At 30.0% G+C, this 17,724-nt stretch overlaps 2 protein-coding genes across 3 annotated transcripts in view; one reads left to right on the top strand and one right to left on the bottom strand.

Annotated features, from left to right (window-relative positions):
* LOC144847367 (ADP-ribosylation factor GTPase-activating protein 2-like) overlaps nucleotides 1-14,564 on the top strand; it is a 53,195-nt gene extending 38,631 nt beyond the window's left edge. The window contains exon 14 of the mRNA XM_078703678.1: nucleotides 14,394-14,564. Coding sequence (XP_078559804.1) covers nucleotides 14,394-14,402 — 9 coding nt within the window. The 3' untranslated portion in view covers nucleotides 14,403-14,564. The remainder of the gene's footprint in view (nucleotides 1-14,393) is intronic.
* Nucleotides 1-17,724, bottom strand: part of LOC144847402 (synaptotagmin-7-like) — a 39,909-nt gene that overhangs the window by 11,433 nt on the left and 10,752 nt on the right. The window contains exons 4-6 of one of the 2 annotated variants that reach the window (XM_078703742.1): nucleotides 14,442-14,543; nucleotides 6,430-6,544; nucleotides 1,695-1,831 (exon numbers count right to left, since the gene is read on the bottom strand). In XM_078703742.1, the coding sequence (XP_078559868.1) occupies nucleotides 1,695-1,831; nucleotides 6,430-6,544; nucleotides 14,442-14,543 (354 nt within the window). The remainder of the gene's footprint in view (nucleotides 1-1,694; nucleotides 1,832-6,429; nucleotides 6,545-14,441; nucleotides 14,544-17,724) is intronic. The other variant, XM_078703750.1, reaches the window with a different exon arrangement.

Below are 17,724 nucleotides of genomic sequence, written 5' to 3' on the forward strand. Positions count from 1 at the left end.
CAAAAGGAAGTAAAGAGCCAACTGACACGAATAACACTTTGCTCACAGTGTGTGCCAGACAATTTACTTATTTATTGGAATACAACACCCTTCTTTTCTGGTTGGCTTTGATGGGTTAAATAACAAAAAGTAGGTTTTCCCACTGTTTTACTGTGAGAAATGTGTAAATGAAATGACTAGGATTAATAATACCTTGAAAGGAATTTTAAAATATAGAATACTACAATTTATATAACGAAAAACATGCATACTATTAAGCTAGTTTAAAGATGACCCTATGTCATTGGTAGAATTAGATACAAAACACAAACCAAATCAAAAGTAATAATTACATAATTTATCATTAGGCCTACTTTTTATCAATTACCATAATTCATTGCAGATATGCCAAGCTTTAGTTACCATGGTAACAAAGTATCCAACAAGAAAGTAACAATCAATTACCTCCCAGAGTTTGCACTTAAGAAGGAAAGCTAATTTTAATTTAATTATTAAAATCCTTATGACATAACAATATTTTCAAATTAAAATCAATTTACCATTAGATTAAGACATAACAAGTATATATTAATGTGTCCCTGTAGTCTGTATTTATATGAAAGGATATATATTTATATACTATTTAAGATGAAAGAGAGCTAAAGAATAAATAGGGAGAGACCATTTTGGTACGAGGAATTTAAGGAAGCCTCTGACTTAGACCTAGACACAGAAAATGACCAAAACCAAAAAAGCCGCATAAACTTCTTGGCGTCTCTCTGGCTTAACAGAAACCCTAAGTGTTCATAGACAACTGAGTTATTAAACTTTAATAATATTTTCATTAAAAATGATCCACTTTCCAACTGTATTGCAACAACATGTGTGTAATCATTTTATATTGTATAAACAAAAAATAATGTGCTCGCCGTACTGTACTTTAAATAATAATGTCATTTTAAATCTAAAACCATCCAGTGGCTGATAAAGAAAAACTCAATACCCTGAACATGTTTTATTCTGCATGACTCAGTATTCCGTATGGTTTGGCAAAGCCAGTAGAAATTCACAGAAAGATTAAATGGTTGTTACAAAAAACATTACAATATTTAACACCATCATCTTGTGAGCATGAATGAATAATAATTTATGCATTGTAAGATACATACATGAATACAAACCATTATTAGACAATAATAAGCCATTAGTGCATAAATACAAACCATTATTGTACAATAATAAGCCATTAGCACATGAATAAACCATTCACAAACTCATTATATTTTTCAAGGATATCTGCTTTACCTTTAAGATGTTACAGTGTAATAATAAAATTATTCTTATATACTTGTTGTAATGTAATTTGGCGTAAAGAGATTTGTTTGCTACTACGTCATCTCTATCCTAACAAAATATTCAAAAACTTCTATCAACTAAAAAGTCGAAGAAAGTCATGTCTCGGGTCCATTTTACAGTCGCCACAGATTGACTTCTTCATCACTACTTCTATGAAATGGATAACTAGCTGGGAACATAACGCTAGTTGGTCAAACCCAGTACCATTTTGATTAAAATGTATGGGGGAAATAACCTAACTTCATTCTCCACTAAGGTCCCCTTCATGTCGAGTGCTGCCACCGTTCATCTGTCCACAATGTCCTGTCCTGATTTTATGATCATTCTGGAAAACACGGACCTCACAACAAAGTACTTACCTAAGATCTTTTGCAGGAAGATCCTGGGCACGAATGATCTTCAGTATTAGGGTTTGTTCAGTAAAATTGTAATGAAGAGAAAACTGTATTCTCCCTAATGTTTCTTCCTGAGTTTCCATCATTATTCCTTCTTGATCCTTAAAGATAATCACAACTTAGCATGAGAGTGAAACAAATCAATACCATTCAATAGTTTTTGTTAGATATATTCTTGGAAATCATAAATTATTAGATCAAAACGTTGTCTTTGTGTCCTTATATGGAGTAATAACTGGTTTTGTATTTCATATCTAGTTATTATAGTGGATGTTTTGCTATGTCAATATTCAAAATATTTTTTTTCATTTTCAACACAAATTTTTAAGATGCTGTCAAAAGTTTATATCACTCCAGAGCTTTAAAAAATAAGCACCAAAAAGAGAATAATAATTTGAATATGCAGGAAATATTAAACAGGTGTTTTAAGAAAGATAGATTTGAAAAAGCATTACTAACTAAAGTGGCCATCTTGAAATATTATGGTAATGTTTTGAAAGATGCTTTAGTACAATATTAATGCGCTCTTCATCGGTACTCTTACCTCTCATGAGGTCTCATTTAAATTAATTCTTAACAATAATTTTAATAATTATTGCACACATGAAGCACAAAAGAAAAACACAATGTTCTTGTCGCCTACGAGAATTTATAACTTTTAACATTTATTGAATCTTTCAGAAAAATTATATTTTATTTATTATCTAGCATACATACTACCAGATAATTTATCATTTTTATCTATTAATGATAATCTTGCATCCATATGTGATCTTGTCTTGTACCACCTCAATATAATCTTTTGGAATAACATTAATGTCGATGTTTATTAGTAAAACTATAAAAAAAAAACACACTCTATACTACAATACGTAAACAGGTGTTCTGTTAAAATGTGAAAATTATTTCAATGTAAATCATAATTTTGTCATAATAGCTAGGAAATATATTTATGACATCTTCTACATTTTAGACTTCTAACATGGTATATCCACAGACAATCTTAACATAAAACAAGGCCATATACATGGCTGCAGTCGCATGCTCAAATTTGAGTTAGTGTTTACCGACCGACCATCCGACTATTCGACCAACCGACCGACATAGAGTCGCATCGCATACAACTAAAAACGAGTAAATCAAATTTGCCAAAAGACCATTTGTGGCATCATTAATTCCATCAGTTTTATTTTTCATACTACTTATTGTTATACTGTATTTGGGTATAGTCCCATTATCGCTGGACCTGAAGAATAAAAATATTTACTGAACATAACCAAATACTATTCTACTGTATATTTAGGAGGAAATATGAGGAAAGATCACATGACATGTTTGTACCATTTCTCTCTGTCTGCTTCAGGCAACTATTGTTTAAAAAAAGAGCCTGTTTTCAAGTCGACGTTGAGTTGCGTTTAGTCAAATTATTAAAGTTGACAATAAATAACGATGATAATAATCAAGCCCAACTGCTAATAATTTACACATTTATAAGCATTTGTTCTTGGTTTTCTTGGTTCTATCAAGCGTTGCTGGGAAATATGTAATGTTGCAAATCGAAGGCCTATAGAAAATTGGAAAAGTCCTGTGTCCTCGCCAAAACTCAACGTCGATTGGAAAACGGACTTAAGACTAAAACAACATTCACTTCTGTACACCTAATAGAGCACAAGGGAATGTAACTAGATGTAAGAAAATCATAATTTAAAGGAATCATTAAAAAAAGATATAAATATTTTAAAAACCTTTTCTCTTTATTCCTACTATTCTAAAAGTATGGTGTACGTGTTTAGTACTACACTACAAAGTAATGATCATGAATGAACGGTAGAAAAATGCTACGAAACAATCAAATCAATTATTTAAATAATTCTCTCCTTTTACTTCCGATCTAGAAGAGGCACAGGCAAAACACGCTTTAGCATATTATTAACACTTCTACTGCCCATTATTTATGTTTCATTGATAGGAGGCAAGTTTTTTTTAATCCACAACATGAATAATGTATATGAATACTTGAGGTGCTGAATTATGCATAGCCTCAGCTCTCAGGTAATGAATTAAACATGACACATATTGACCATGCTTGATATCCAGACAAAACAAAAACTTTTAAAAGAATGTTTTTTAAATTTTTATTATAATAGTACCATGAAGACTTCTTGGAAACAAACGTTGTACATGTAAATATTCATAAATTCAGAAAAGAAGTTATATACTATATAGATAGTTAACAAACCAGATGAAAACATTTTTCGAAGATGTCCAATACAGTAGGAGAAGTTATTTCCATAAAAGTTTTTGCCTTGTGTTTTATATGATTTATGTAACACTGTACCATGGAGGCTGGGTTAGGTACACATGTAGGAAAAATAGGCTTATGGAAGTTTTGCAACCATAAAGCTTAATAAACAATTAGTAGCCTATTATAAATAATAAGACATTTTCCCCAAAAAAAATCACATAATTGTCAGTATTTTGCTGTTTTAGGCCAGTAGTAATATATAATTCATAAATTTACAAAAAGTAGTTCCTACATCCATCAGGATAGAAATTGTATAAGAGCAAATAATGTATACTATTGTCACTTTAGCGAAACATGTTTTTATTTTAATCAACCTCACCAATGAGCTATGTGTATTGGGATACTGCATAGTATTTTCTGATTTAGCCTCTATCCCTATAAAGTTAATGTCACCATAATGAAACCCTAAGATAGTATATAGATAGCATATAAATCACTATAAATCAATTACTTTTAACCTTTAGATCACTCATCAATGAAATGACATTTTCCTTTAGGTAATGCCATATTTATTTTTACATTGACCAAAATTGATCTTTTTAGAAACACGTTGCATTTAAATATTGATGCTTTATTTTTAAATTGACCATCATTGATCTTTTCAAAAACCTTGCACTTAAATACTGAACACATTGCAAGGTTTTGTAAGTACAGTAGAGTTCATTAATCCAAAATTGGCACTGTGATCTTGCGTACTTTTCAAGAGAGCTAATTACGTTTATTTACCAGTAGTCTTACTCTATCATCATCACGTCGGTAGACTTCTCCTAGGGCCTGTTTCTGCGGCATAGCGCCGAATAAACCATTTATAACTGTTATATCTATATATTTCTGTTGTGTTACCAAATAACTGTGGTGGGTGGTCATCGACGAAAAATGAAAAAAATACCTGAAATGTAATGCATTCAAAGGGCCAAATGCTCAAGATGTGACAGTATTTGACTGAAGATCAATGTTGAACAAATAACAGTTATTTTGTGTTGCAGATAAAAGTTGTACACCGATAACTGGTTAAATGGCATTCTAACACCCAATCGATTGGCTGTTTTTAGGCTGCAACTGGTTATTGAAAATTTGTCCTGTTTCGGCTGCCAAGAAATTGGCGTTAATTTACTCACACGGTTAATAATTGGTTATTTTCCAGTTTATTATCTAAGGTCCCGAGTAGAAATAACTTACATTGTTCTGTGAATCCCAGTTACAATTTTTCAATAAATGTAATTTGTTTGCTTTTAATATTTTCAATATGATCATATTAAAATTGAGCCCTTCATTTTTAACCATTTATGTTTTGTTATGATAAATTAAGAGCTAAACTTGATATATAATTTGCAGGCTACTGAGACAAAACAAGATTAAGGGCAATTTTGAACCTATGATTTTGAGATTTGCAAACATTTTAACAGACCAGTGATAGCTTAACTCTAAGTAGAACAATCTAAAGCTCTCAATTTCAGATCTAATCCTTGCCGATTCAATCTGTTGTTATCATAGCAATGTTTTCAACGATGAAACTGTTACTGGTTGATGAGACGAAGAGCATTAATCTAGTAAATAAACTTTGAGAATATTTCTAGATAACACCATATGTTATGAATGGTGCAATGCTTAACGTTTAGGGTTAGTTAGTGTATTTATCTAAAACACAATTGCACTTAGATTATTAGATACACTTCATGAGCCATTAGTCAACAGGTCACCTTTGTGGAAATTTATTCACGCCTGTTGTTTCTCATATTTATTTGATGTAATAACGCGTATAACGACATGAAATATTGTACAGAGAACAATGACTATTTTTATTTTACAATGATTTGTTCAAAATGATAATAAGAATATACAGCTAACCAGCTAAGATCAAACAGTAAGATATTATTATTATATTACAATTTGCAATTCAAATTTTAATTTGACGTTATTAAGAACAACCACTTTTCCCCTCATTAAGCATACACACATTAATGTGTCCATCAGACAATAGATTAATTATTTATATGAAAATAAAACCTGCAAAATGCTTTAGTTTCAGGGAAATCGTACTAATAAATGTGACAGTATCGTAAAAAAAAGTGGGGTACAAAAGAATTATTACAGTACAATACTGTTCAATGATCAATTAAGCTCTCTCCTTAAAACCATCAATTTCAATTACCTTTCGTGCACGTGCAATGTATCGCTAGAAAAGATATGTAATTATATCTGTCTGCGATATTACGATACACTCGGTTTTTAAACTTAACTGGAAATTGAATGTACTGTAGTACACAAATATAAATATTATATTTGTACGTTAAGGTATTCATTTTAACACAAAGATAGAAACTGTAAATCAGCTAGAAATAATTATGAAATAAAAAGTGTAAAGAGAAAATCTAAGAGATAGAATAAGCTTACCATTCCACTGAAAGGATCCAACGGGAATTCGGAAGAACCGTTCTTGGATCCGGCAACTCCACCAACATTCGGTGCCACGGCAGCGACGGCCGGCTTCTTATCAGGTCTCTCAAATCTGAAATGCAAAATTGTAAGTTGAGAACGCATCATTTAAATGGAAACAGAAATGATAAAATATTATCGACATTAAATACAGATAAAATGAAGCTATATATATGGTGAATAATTATTGAAGGAATGCAAAGATCTGAACTGATAACATGCTGATGCGTCAAAGATAAATGATCACAATCTAAAATAAAGCTAAAGTTTTAATAAGAAAAAAGTATTTTGAATAATGATTTATAATATAGATTTATTGGTTATAAATATATGACTGTCGTCAGAATTCAGCTGTTGAATTTAATCCAACAGGCTAATACTTGTAACTTGAAGATATATTTATATTAATTGCCAAGTTAACAAAGTTTGTAACGAATCAGCTAACTTAGTACATGGTTTGTTTATAGTTCGTAATGTTTTGGTTTTAAATTATGATATGACAATGTGTATTAGAACATCAACCAGAAGGTTAGCAGGCACTTTCTTAGAAAAAATTATTTTCTTATTAGAGAGAAGGCCAATAATTTAAAGTTTACAGTTCCAACCTCATATTCATCAATTGAATAAAAAAAAACCACTTTCAACTTAATAAAACAGGATGACCCAACAACTGGAACATAAAATGACACATAAAAACATCAAAACACAAGGAGAAACAACAATATTAAAATGACAACACAACACATGTGTAATATACAAGCAGAATATATAGACACACACACAAAGAAACAACAGATAAGTCTGACTTTTTATACATTTATTTTATGTTTTATTTTATGTTTTTAGGCACATATGGCCAAGGATTACCAATAGTAAATTAATGTCCTATCAGATAGATCGTATCCCCCTGATACAGGGGCTATCTTGTGAACCAGTCCACCCAGTCACCCCTTAATCATCACATCACACGGGTAAACTGTGTACACCGTACTTACAATTTATAGTTGTTCCTGGTTATTGAGTAATGTGTATAAATAATGTTGAAAATGGTATAACCCAATATAATATGAATATTTTGAATAAATATATTTAATAGACTATTTGATGTGCATTCAAGCAGATCTTTATTACCTACAATAAATAACTATTACTTGTATATTATGTGTGTATAATAATAATTAACTATTTGAATATTTATTTTATTATATATTATTATATATATACACCACTAACAAAATGTGTATAGAACGTTTGTTCACTTTAAAATCAAGTGTTATGTATGGATTCATGTTTTGAATGAATGTAGTACCACTTTCGCATCACCCAGTAGACACCAGAGTACACACCATACAAAAACGCTGGTGTTGTTGTGTGTAAACTCAAAGTTTTGCTAGGTGAGTGAGGGAGTTATTTAATTAATCACATCATACAGGTTTTAAATAAGTAATGAACTGCTCATCTTACTAATTAAAACATGTAAACATCAGTCACTGTTACCAAAAAGAAAGATTGTTTACTTATAATATAAATTAAATTCCATCATTGATTGCTAAAAGAAGTGGCATATCTGTTTCGTTAGTGATTTGCTAATTATACTCATTAATCATTGGTGTAACATCAGAACTGGGACTATCCATTCTTATTTATTTTAGTAATTGACTAAAAAGTACTATACAACCATACTGCGTTTGAAACACCGAAGTTAAGCAACGCTAAGCCAGGTTGCATTCTGGATGGAAAACCGTCTGGGAATATTGCGTCTGGTGCTGTATATACCGAGATGTGATAGGAATGGGTTCGAGCCGTCTGTACCATACTGATTGTATCCTTGGGCAAGATGCTTTACTCTCATTGCCTCGTCCTTCGGATGGGATGTAAAGCCGTACATATAGCGCATGTTAAAGAACTTTGTAAACTATTTGAAAACAGTAGTGGTGTGCTGATGTGGTAGGCACTGCACTGCTGGCTGCCGTGGGTCCATGGAGGGCCTAATCCGAATTTCCTAAGTTTTCAATTAAGCTTAAAAACAATAATACTTTACCTTTACTACAAAACGTTAAGTATATTTAATTTAAACAATTTAGACAGTAAGATCATAAGATGTTAAAATCAGCATTTTATTTTATTTAAATCCCAAAATCATATTTTTATTATCATCATTCTCTATTAATTTTTACTGTAAATAACATAAATTATATGACTGATAATTATGATATAACTAATATTATTTCCTATAGTATTCTATAAAAAAAATACCAAAATTATTAATCTAAAATAAATATTAAACCAATTGATATTTAATGTTCTTTATATAAAAACAACTTTATCAATGTTAATACAAGCCATTTGTTATATTCTTCAATTCTATGAAACTACTACTTAAGAATGAATGCTACACGCAATATTCGCATAATTTTTCCAACATAAGCAAACCCCAAAGCAATAAGCAATGAAAATCGCTGTCGTTGTCAGGCTTGTTCAAAATGTTACCAATTTAGCTTATTACTAATAATATATTAGCAAAAATATTCTATTTAAAAGCAAAAATATTGATTAAACAATTTAGTTATTCTATATGCACACGTACCTTGCAATCACTTGGTAACCTGATTTGCGCAAAAAAAAACATAGATATGCATACTGCAGTAGATAAGAGATTGATCATATCTGTGACGTTATTTATGGCAGCATGTCATAGGTCAGATCGAAAGAAATAAATTAGCGTATCGGGAATTCACTACTTCCATGTCTCATTATTAACAAGTGGCTAGCAAATTTGTTCCTATCGATCAGCTAAATTTTATGAGAAAATAAATTAAAAACTAAAAATAAAATCTTACTGGATGCGAGTAATATATGAAGAGTTCTAACATGTTTAGTACATATATCGATCAACCAGTGTTTATGAGAAAATAAAATAAAACATGCAGTAAAAGCTAATGATAGTAAATTACATTACTTTTTTGTAAATACCAAAACAATTTTTTTTTTAGGTTATCAAACATACTAAACTCTTTTTTCAGCCAGTATAATAGACATTTAATAGGAAAGATATTCTAAAATAATAATAATATTATTGTTGTTGTTGTTTCTTGAAAGATAAGATACTGCAATTGTACAGCAAATATAAAACATCATTATGAAATACATTATGATCACACAAATTAATCAAAATTAAGTTTGAATAATACCTATAATTATTTAAGGCAATTTCACAATAATATTGAATTTATGACAAAAAACAAAAAATTTTATTAATTTACAGTATTAATTAAATTAATAAATAAAATATTAGTATCTCATTGTCGATTTATCTATATTTTTATTTTGTAATATGTATTCAATATTTTATTGTAACATGGACTATACTTAAAAACAAATATAAAACCAACTTTAAGATTTAATAACAATACAATTTCAAGAAACCAAAACAACATAAATAATATAATTTAATAATATAATAAACAAAAACTTCAAATTGATTGAATTACAAAATAAGGAGTGTCCGGTTAAAAGTTATCAAGAAAAGTGAATGATCGTACAGTTGACACAATAATATTAACACTTCATAATAATTCATGTGTTTGATCAAAATGCGGTGGATTGTATTCCGCTTACACACGCTTAAAGCATATTAAAAATTAACATAACATGCTGCTTTATTCAGTTTCGGTATGCGCAAAACACAAACAAAAGGTGTTTTTTTATTCATGGCCAAGAATAATTACTAGTCTTCTGGTACTGTATAAAATGTTAATAACCGCTCACAGTTTTTTAAAAATTATTTTATTAGCATCTTCAGTTTCAGTTCAAAACTATGAACCAGTGATTCTGAATAATGTAATAATCGAATATTAATATTATAGAATTATTTATTAGTATATAACTATAAGAAAAATAAAACATGGGTAACTCCAAATAAAGAGACGGAACATATATAGAGAATGTGATGTATTCTATCTATTTGATCATTTTCAAGAATCTGATGAGCTTGACTTATCTTTTTCCATATCATTATTTACAAAAATGTCACTCCACAAATCCATCATCTTTCAAATACCATAAAGTAAATACCTATAGGTATTAAAAGTATATAAATTATATAAGTTGAATTATTTATTAAGTAGTGATTTAATACTTTGATGCATTATGCAGCATTTCTATTACCATAGTATATTGCCATAACTATGTATGAATATATTCAGTCTGCAGACGAGGATTCGTCACTTATTATAATTTCATATCGAATGAATTTGGACACCGCTGAGTGGGTGGAACAATCCATTATATGTCGTAATATTCAACACTATGTTTAATGATGAAATGACCAAATATGGAATATATAAACATAAAAACTAATACAGTGACTGAATATTCATTCTGGTTTTCGGTAGGAAAAAAATCATCACAATTGTATGGTGATTCTTTATGCGTTTTGTCTTGATCGATTTATTTTGGTTCTAATTAAAACTTCATTACAAATACAATACAAATAAGCTAAATCATGAATATTAAGTAACTATACTATTAAAATTTCCATTAAAAAATATAAACGTTATATAAATTACAAAATTAATATAAAAAAAAATATACAGTAAATTGAATAGTTCATAAAAAAGAATTTATACACAGCATTGATTGTCAGTTTGTGGATTAGCTTACGAGATTATCTATAATGCAGGGCTTTCGCTTCGACCTAGATCCATTATGCGCATGCAGGGACATGATGTACTTCCTCACTCGATTCATTAACAAAGCCTTGATGCATTCTATGTCCAAATGACAAGCAATGACACGATAGGGAGCTATCATTTTGCGATGGCCGACGACCAACCTAGGTCAGGTCAATTGGTGTTTTGTCGGTCAACGTCTGGGCCTAGAAACCATTAAAAAGTTGCTAGGATGTGGCAAATCGAAAGATGGAATTTAGATTGTTCTCTCAAAATGATTCCTTGTACAGTAAAAAAAGTTGTTTCTACCTGTGGTAACACACTAAAAAATGAAGCATTTTAGCGAAAGTTAGTTCTAACTGAAAAGTGTTGTAATGCAGATATGTTATTTACTGCCGGTACTAAAAAGTGTTTGTACTGTAGAGCTTCTGTATTAAAGAAGGTAAAAGTTGAAGAATTTTGTGAATGTTGTATCATTATTAAACATTTGAATGAAATGTTGATAAAAACTGTTCAGTTGACTGTGAACATTAAAGGTCACATGACCATGATGTCAAAATTATCACCGCTTGACACATCCCTTGATAATAAATATTTAGGAAAATATGATTTACGGAAATGAAAACTAATTACATATTCTGGAGAGAAAAAAATGAGTGTACAAAAAAAAATATATAGGTGATTTAGTGAATGTAAATTGTCATATTCAGTCATCCTTATCATTCATTTTTTTAATTAAAAAATGTTCGTTTTCAGTGGTTTAAAGAAACCTTGTTAGTAGAGGTGATCCTCATGTTGGTGATAAAGTAATTCTATACCGCAATATCGGCTTTATCTGAAATAAAGAAACAATCCATGCACAACCTGTCACTTTTATCAACATAATTGTGTTATTCTTAATTTTAGGAGTTATACTTGATGACAAAAAATCCATCATGATATTTTTATCAATAATAATATCAAGATAAAAAGGTATTATTGAACGCAATTCAAGAATTTGTCACTTTTATCATAAATTCGTATTTCCAATAATATTTAGATGGAAAGTAATATCTGAAAAGCAAGAACCTTTTGCAGGCTGTCATTCTTATTATCAATACTATTTGTGATTGAACGAGTAACAGTCCGTAGCTAGTTAAGGTCAATATATTCTTGTTATCAATACAATTGCGATGAATGAGTATCAATCCATTCATAGCTTATAAACATATTATCAATAATATTGTGATGAAATAATGTAATATCGAAAGCAATAAATCCAGGTCATCGTCAATTCAACATAGAATATTATTCTTAGTCAGTTTGACAATCTGTCCATTGGCAAGTATTTAGGCGTTCAAAGTTTCCATATTTCTTGATTTCTTTTTCCGTTCTTTAGGGTTTCACATGTTCTGACTTAAGAAGTAGCTGTTTCATTTAACCAGTCAATATTCTTCCTCCTTATGATGATGTCCTCGTTCAAACTCAAGTTGGAAAATTCCATTTTATGAAGGGATGTACTTTGTGTCATTTTCTTGTAACAAACTTTATTGTTTTCAGAGTGCTTGCTGAACCTGGTTCCCTTCCAGATGACTTCTGTTGTAACATATATTACACAAACCAACAGTGGCGTTGGTAGTTTATGAGTGCCGCTTACCTAGATTTCAACGTATACCCACCAGGCTGATTTTGAATGTTTATCAGGAAAATTTTATTAACAATACTGTTAAAATTGCAGAACCATTGCGTTGATTTTCTCCCATCATGTTTGTTCAAAAAATGTATGCACGCATACCACCACTCTGTGCTGCTATATTCTACTAGAGTCAGGTTTGGCTGGGTTGCTACATGCACATGTGTAGCCTACTGTGATGACATGGCGGCCACGACAATGTATATTCATATTTTTGCGATTGATATATGATAATGAATACTCATGTAACTGCTTTATACTTTTAATAAACCAATTAATTTGGTCACGCATAGACACGTGATAAATTCAAGACAAATGTGTGATCACACATGTGTTTGTGCAAAATGCGTGTTTCATTAAAATCACATTGAAATGCGGGGTTGTCCCACACGATGTCAGGCGGTTGGTAACTATTGGAAATGTAAAGAGAACTTATACCAATCTGGATATGAAAATAATTATAGTATCTTGGTATTTGCTTACTAATAGTAAAAACGGTTCTGCTAGTACTTTTTGCCTTCTTTTTTGATATTTTCAATTCAACAAGATGTGAAATTTGATGAAATAATAATGAATAGTAGTGAATATTTGAAACCGTTAAATAGCTGTATTGCTTAAATACAAGAGAAAAAGGAGCTTTTATCTTAAAAAGCATAGCAAAGAAAAAATATATTTCATTACCTTTACCTTTGATATGCATGGTAAACTTAATTGATGAATATTACTTATATATCAGTATCATCAATATAGACATGCATCGTAACAGATAGCATGCATAAAATGTAGACATGCGTAATCATACAGAAGAACGGATTGGAGATTCCACTATAGCCAAGTGTTTTTTTTTTTAAGATGGAACACAACAGTAAAACATATATTGATTATAACAATGATATATTGCAAAGTGACTCGAAACATTAATGGGATAAGGCCAAGACTTAACGCCATAAAAGTATGTTATATGATAAAAAAGCAACGTAAATAATCCCTTCGGACTGCTTAAAATAAATTATTAAAAGAATGAAGTCTCTTCTATCCTATACAGAATATGCATGGCAGGCAAATGCATAGTCAAAATATAGTATCAATTCTTAAATAGATAAGAACGATAAGAAGTAAGATAAAAAGGACTATATTTTTTTAAGAAACCTCAAAAAGATATATTTAAAAAAAATGTAAAATTGTACTTAATATAATTATAAAATATTTGCAATGGCGTAGATGTAAGAAGAGTAAAACAAGTCACTACAACATTTTCTTAGGCTTCATATGCAGGCCTATTGGATAGCAACTCGTTTGACCTTGTGCGGTGGTACGGTTGAACAAAACTCAATTGTACACATGCGCATACATCTTTAACATTATAAATTATAAAATTATATTTCTATTTTATAATTTATAACTAATATAATATACATACGATTATGAGGAATGTATATTAGAATTTGATATACCAATATTTTATAATTATAATGTAGTGTACACATACAGGTATGATTAAGAAATATATTTGTAATAAACATTTGATAAAGAAGAAGGGATATATAATATTTTAAAAAAAAGATGTTATGTTAATTAAGATGTGGTAAAACAGATGCATACAACAGAAATGGAAACAAACCACATACAAGAGAGCAGCTGAGAGAGAGCGAAAGGGGATGCGTTTCTTGCCAGCCCCATTATTGCTCTCTGCTTGACTGCCGCCTAACCCTTCTGTCGACTCTGAGTCCCTAACAGAGAAAACAAAAATATCAATGGATGGTGAGGGTTAGTTTGTACTACGTCTGTGTAAACCATAACATTGCCATTCACCATCGCATGTTCTGCTTACCTGAACTTAAAAAATAAATGCATCATTAATGTGTTATTGAATTACATAGAGAGAAAAAAAGATCAATGTTAACATGGATGTTTACCATATTAATAAATGTGCAAAAATGTTAAAATACATATCACACTCGCTCAAATAATTGCCTAGGAAATATTTAAGGGCATGAGGTATAAAAGATTGGTAATTTGGAGAAATTGCTGACCCCAGTAAACACTAATTCAGAGTGGCACTCAAATAGAGGAGTGTGCTAGGCTGTTATTCAAGCGAGTATGGTATTAGTAATTTACATTGTACAATTTCAATTATTATTGAAGATTTTGTGCAAAAACTAGTTTTAGTGGCAAATTAAAAGTACAAACATTTCAATGCCTTTAAAATGTTGTATAAAAAGTAATTTGAGAAATATTGCAGTTTTTAAAATAGTTATTCAATGAAAGATTCAACACTAAATCAATCTCACTTAAATATCACTTTTTTTTAGAAATGTCTAGGTAATAATAATATATAATATTTAGTATTGTATAAAATTCCTAAATATATATTTAAATATATTTTCTACTAAATATTTCATTGCATGCTAGTGAATATTGATAGAAACTATATTTAAATAAATTTTAATATGACCGTTTTAATACCATTATAAAATAAATTTTTTGTCAAAGTAATACTGAAATGATATCGGATTGCAGAACGGTTTTTAAGATTGTGTAGTTAACGACATATTTTGTATCATATTAATATAGCATATTAGCATCTGTTGGCGTCTACATAAATTTATGCTTGTATACGTAGAGCCATTTGATGGAAAATCTAACAGTATGTTACTCGTAATAAGTGCAGATATTTAGAGCAAGCTACATTTAATTGCACAAAAGCAATTTTCATCCAAGTTCTCACTTCAGACATATTATTTATAATTATATTTCATTCAGGGAGCTGCGCTTGGGACGCGCTCCCCCTTTGACAAAAAAATGAAATTATGATTATGTACTACTTTTTGATACCTAATAGTAATAATATTAGTATATGTTAGCGCTAATACTCATTAGTAAAATCTTGAATCTGCCCCTGTAAAATACATATTTTTCACGCTGCTTCTCTAGCCCGCTATGTCACAAGAGATGACTCATTTATTAACTGAAAGCAAGCAGCAGTTATAGTACTAGACACTGACATTTTTGCGAAAAATGATTCTCGACTATAATTTATAGGTACCAGCTGCTGGACCCAAAAAACGTCCCTAACAGAGTCTAACGGTTGAACGACAAATCCCAAAGCATTTCTGGTATTTATGAGTCCCATGATATTATATAATACTGTAATTCGCTGTCAGATAATCATTGAATTATTATCAAAACAGTCCATTGAAGTTTTTGTTTGTAATAGGATAATTCACACTTGAAGTATCTAGGCCTGTTGAAGTGACCCCCAGACTTGACCTTAGCAATAACAATAATCGAGCAGTGTTTTTTGTAAGAAATATTTCTTGTTTTTAATATACTTACAGTATTTATAAATGTCTTAAATTTTGCATAGGATCGTTTATATAGTACACTCTCTAAAGGAAACCGAGAAGTGGGCGTGAATTCAAACTGGCATATAATTGGCCAATTGAAGATTGTCATTTTCCATAATAAGTGGATCATTTTTTCACCCATGGTTGTGTTGGAGTTGACCCTTAGTGTTATTTAAATGATTTAGAGAAATATATTGTACTCTTTTTAAAGCAGTTTATTACACATGCAAAAATAGAAAGAAAGAACGAAGGTTGACAAAAAGCACCATGCCTAATTTTTTCCTTCATATTTTCAGTTCAATTTTGAGATATGACAATTGATTTTGCAGTTCTACGGTACCATACTAAATATTTACATAACTTTAATATTGATTTAACAAAGCCTAGAAACAAATAAACTAAAGTACCATATGATGTACAAATGTGTATTAATACCTGTGACAATGTGTGTTATTATTTTGCTTTGTTTTATTTCAATCTGATAAACTAGCATCTGATTTCAATCGCTAAAACATTTTTTTATCTGCTGTAAAATTAACGCAATATAACTATGTAAAGCTACATAAACCAAGTATTTTAAACGATAACAATATGACATTAAAAAACTGTTTTTTAAACCAGTTGATGGATAGATTTTACGATTTAATATCAAATTTCAAACTTATTGATTTGTAAATAAGCCTTCCTGACAGCATTTGGCGCAGAACAAACAGAGATTCAAAGCGGAATTAACCGCTCAAATGTGAACTATGAATGAAAGAAGTTTGCTGAATAAGTATGGCACGATAATGAGATGCTGTTAGGGTAATAAACATAAACCGTAGGCATTTATCAGTCCAGTTACAATCAGACAACTGGCATTTAGAAGTAAACTAAAAAAATACTGTTGCTTAGGTAATAAAAACAACACCGGTGTTAAATCTGTTGATTGTTGACACATTGCTATTATTTAAATTGACTTCCATATATTATAATTTTTAATTAGTTAATTGCATTACATGTACAGCTAATGTTGTTTTTTTGCATATTTATTTAATTTTAATTCAAACTACATATTTTTTGTTGTATTACAGTGGAAAACCTCCTTTGGGACACCTCGATTAAGGGGGGGCTTTTCTGTGTACCAAACAAGAGGGAAATATATGTTTCAACACTACAGCCAACCCTTATTCAGAGGACACCTCTATTAGGGGGACACTTTGTTGGGCCCTGAAGGTGTCTAATAAACTTTCAACTGTATTTATTATTACTTGTTTTAATATTATAATTTTGTTGACATTTGCGATAAAAAAAATATTTATATTCTTTTAAAAAAAACGAAAATTATAAATTTAATATGGACATCTACTGTATTAACTATTATATTGTAATAATACATCTCCAGGTTATGTGAACACTTTAATTTCAAAATTGTCCTGGAGTGGTAGTTACAATATATTAAACATACTGTAGTTACAGTATATTAACCCATATTTAATGAGAAATATACAGTATAAATGTTGCATTTTTCATCTGTTATTTATGAAAAATGAAATATTAGTAATATTATAACCTAGATTTTTAG

Source organism: Antedon bifida, chromosome 1 (genome assembly GCF_963402885.1).
Source record: "Antedon bifida chromosome 1, ecAntBifi1.1, whole genome shotgun sequence".
NCBI classification, from domain to species: domain Eukaryota; kingdom Metazoa; phylum Echinodermata; class Crinoidea; order Comatulida; family Antedonidae; genus Antedon; species Antedon bifida.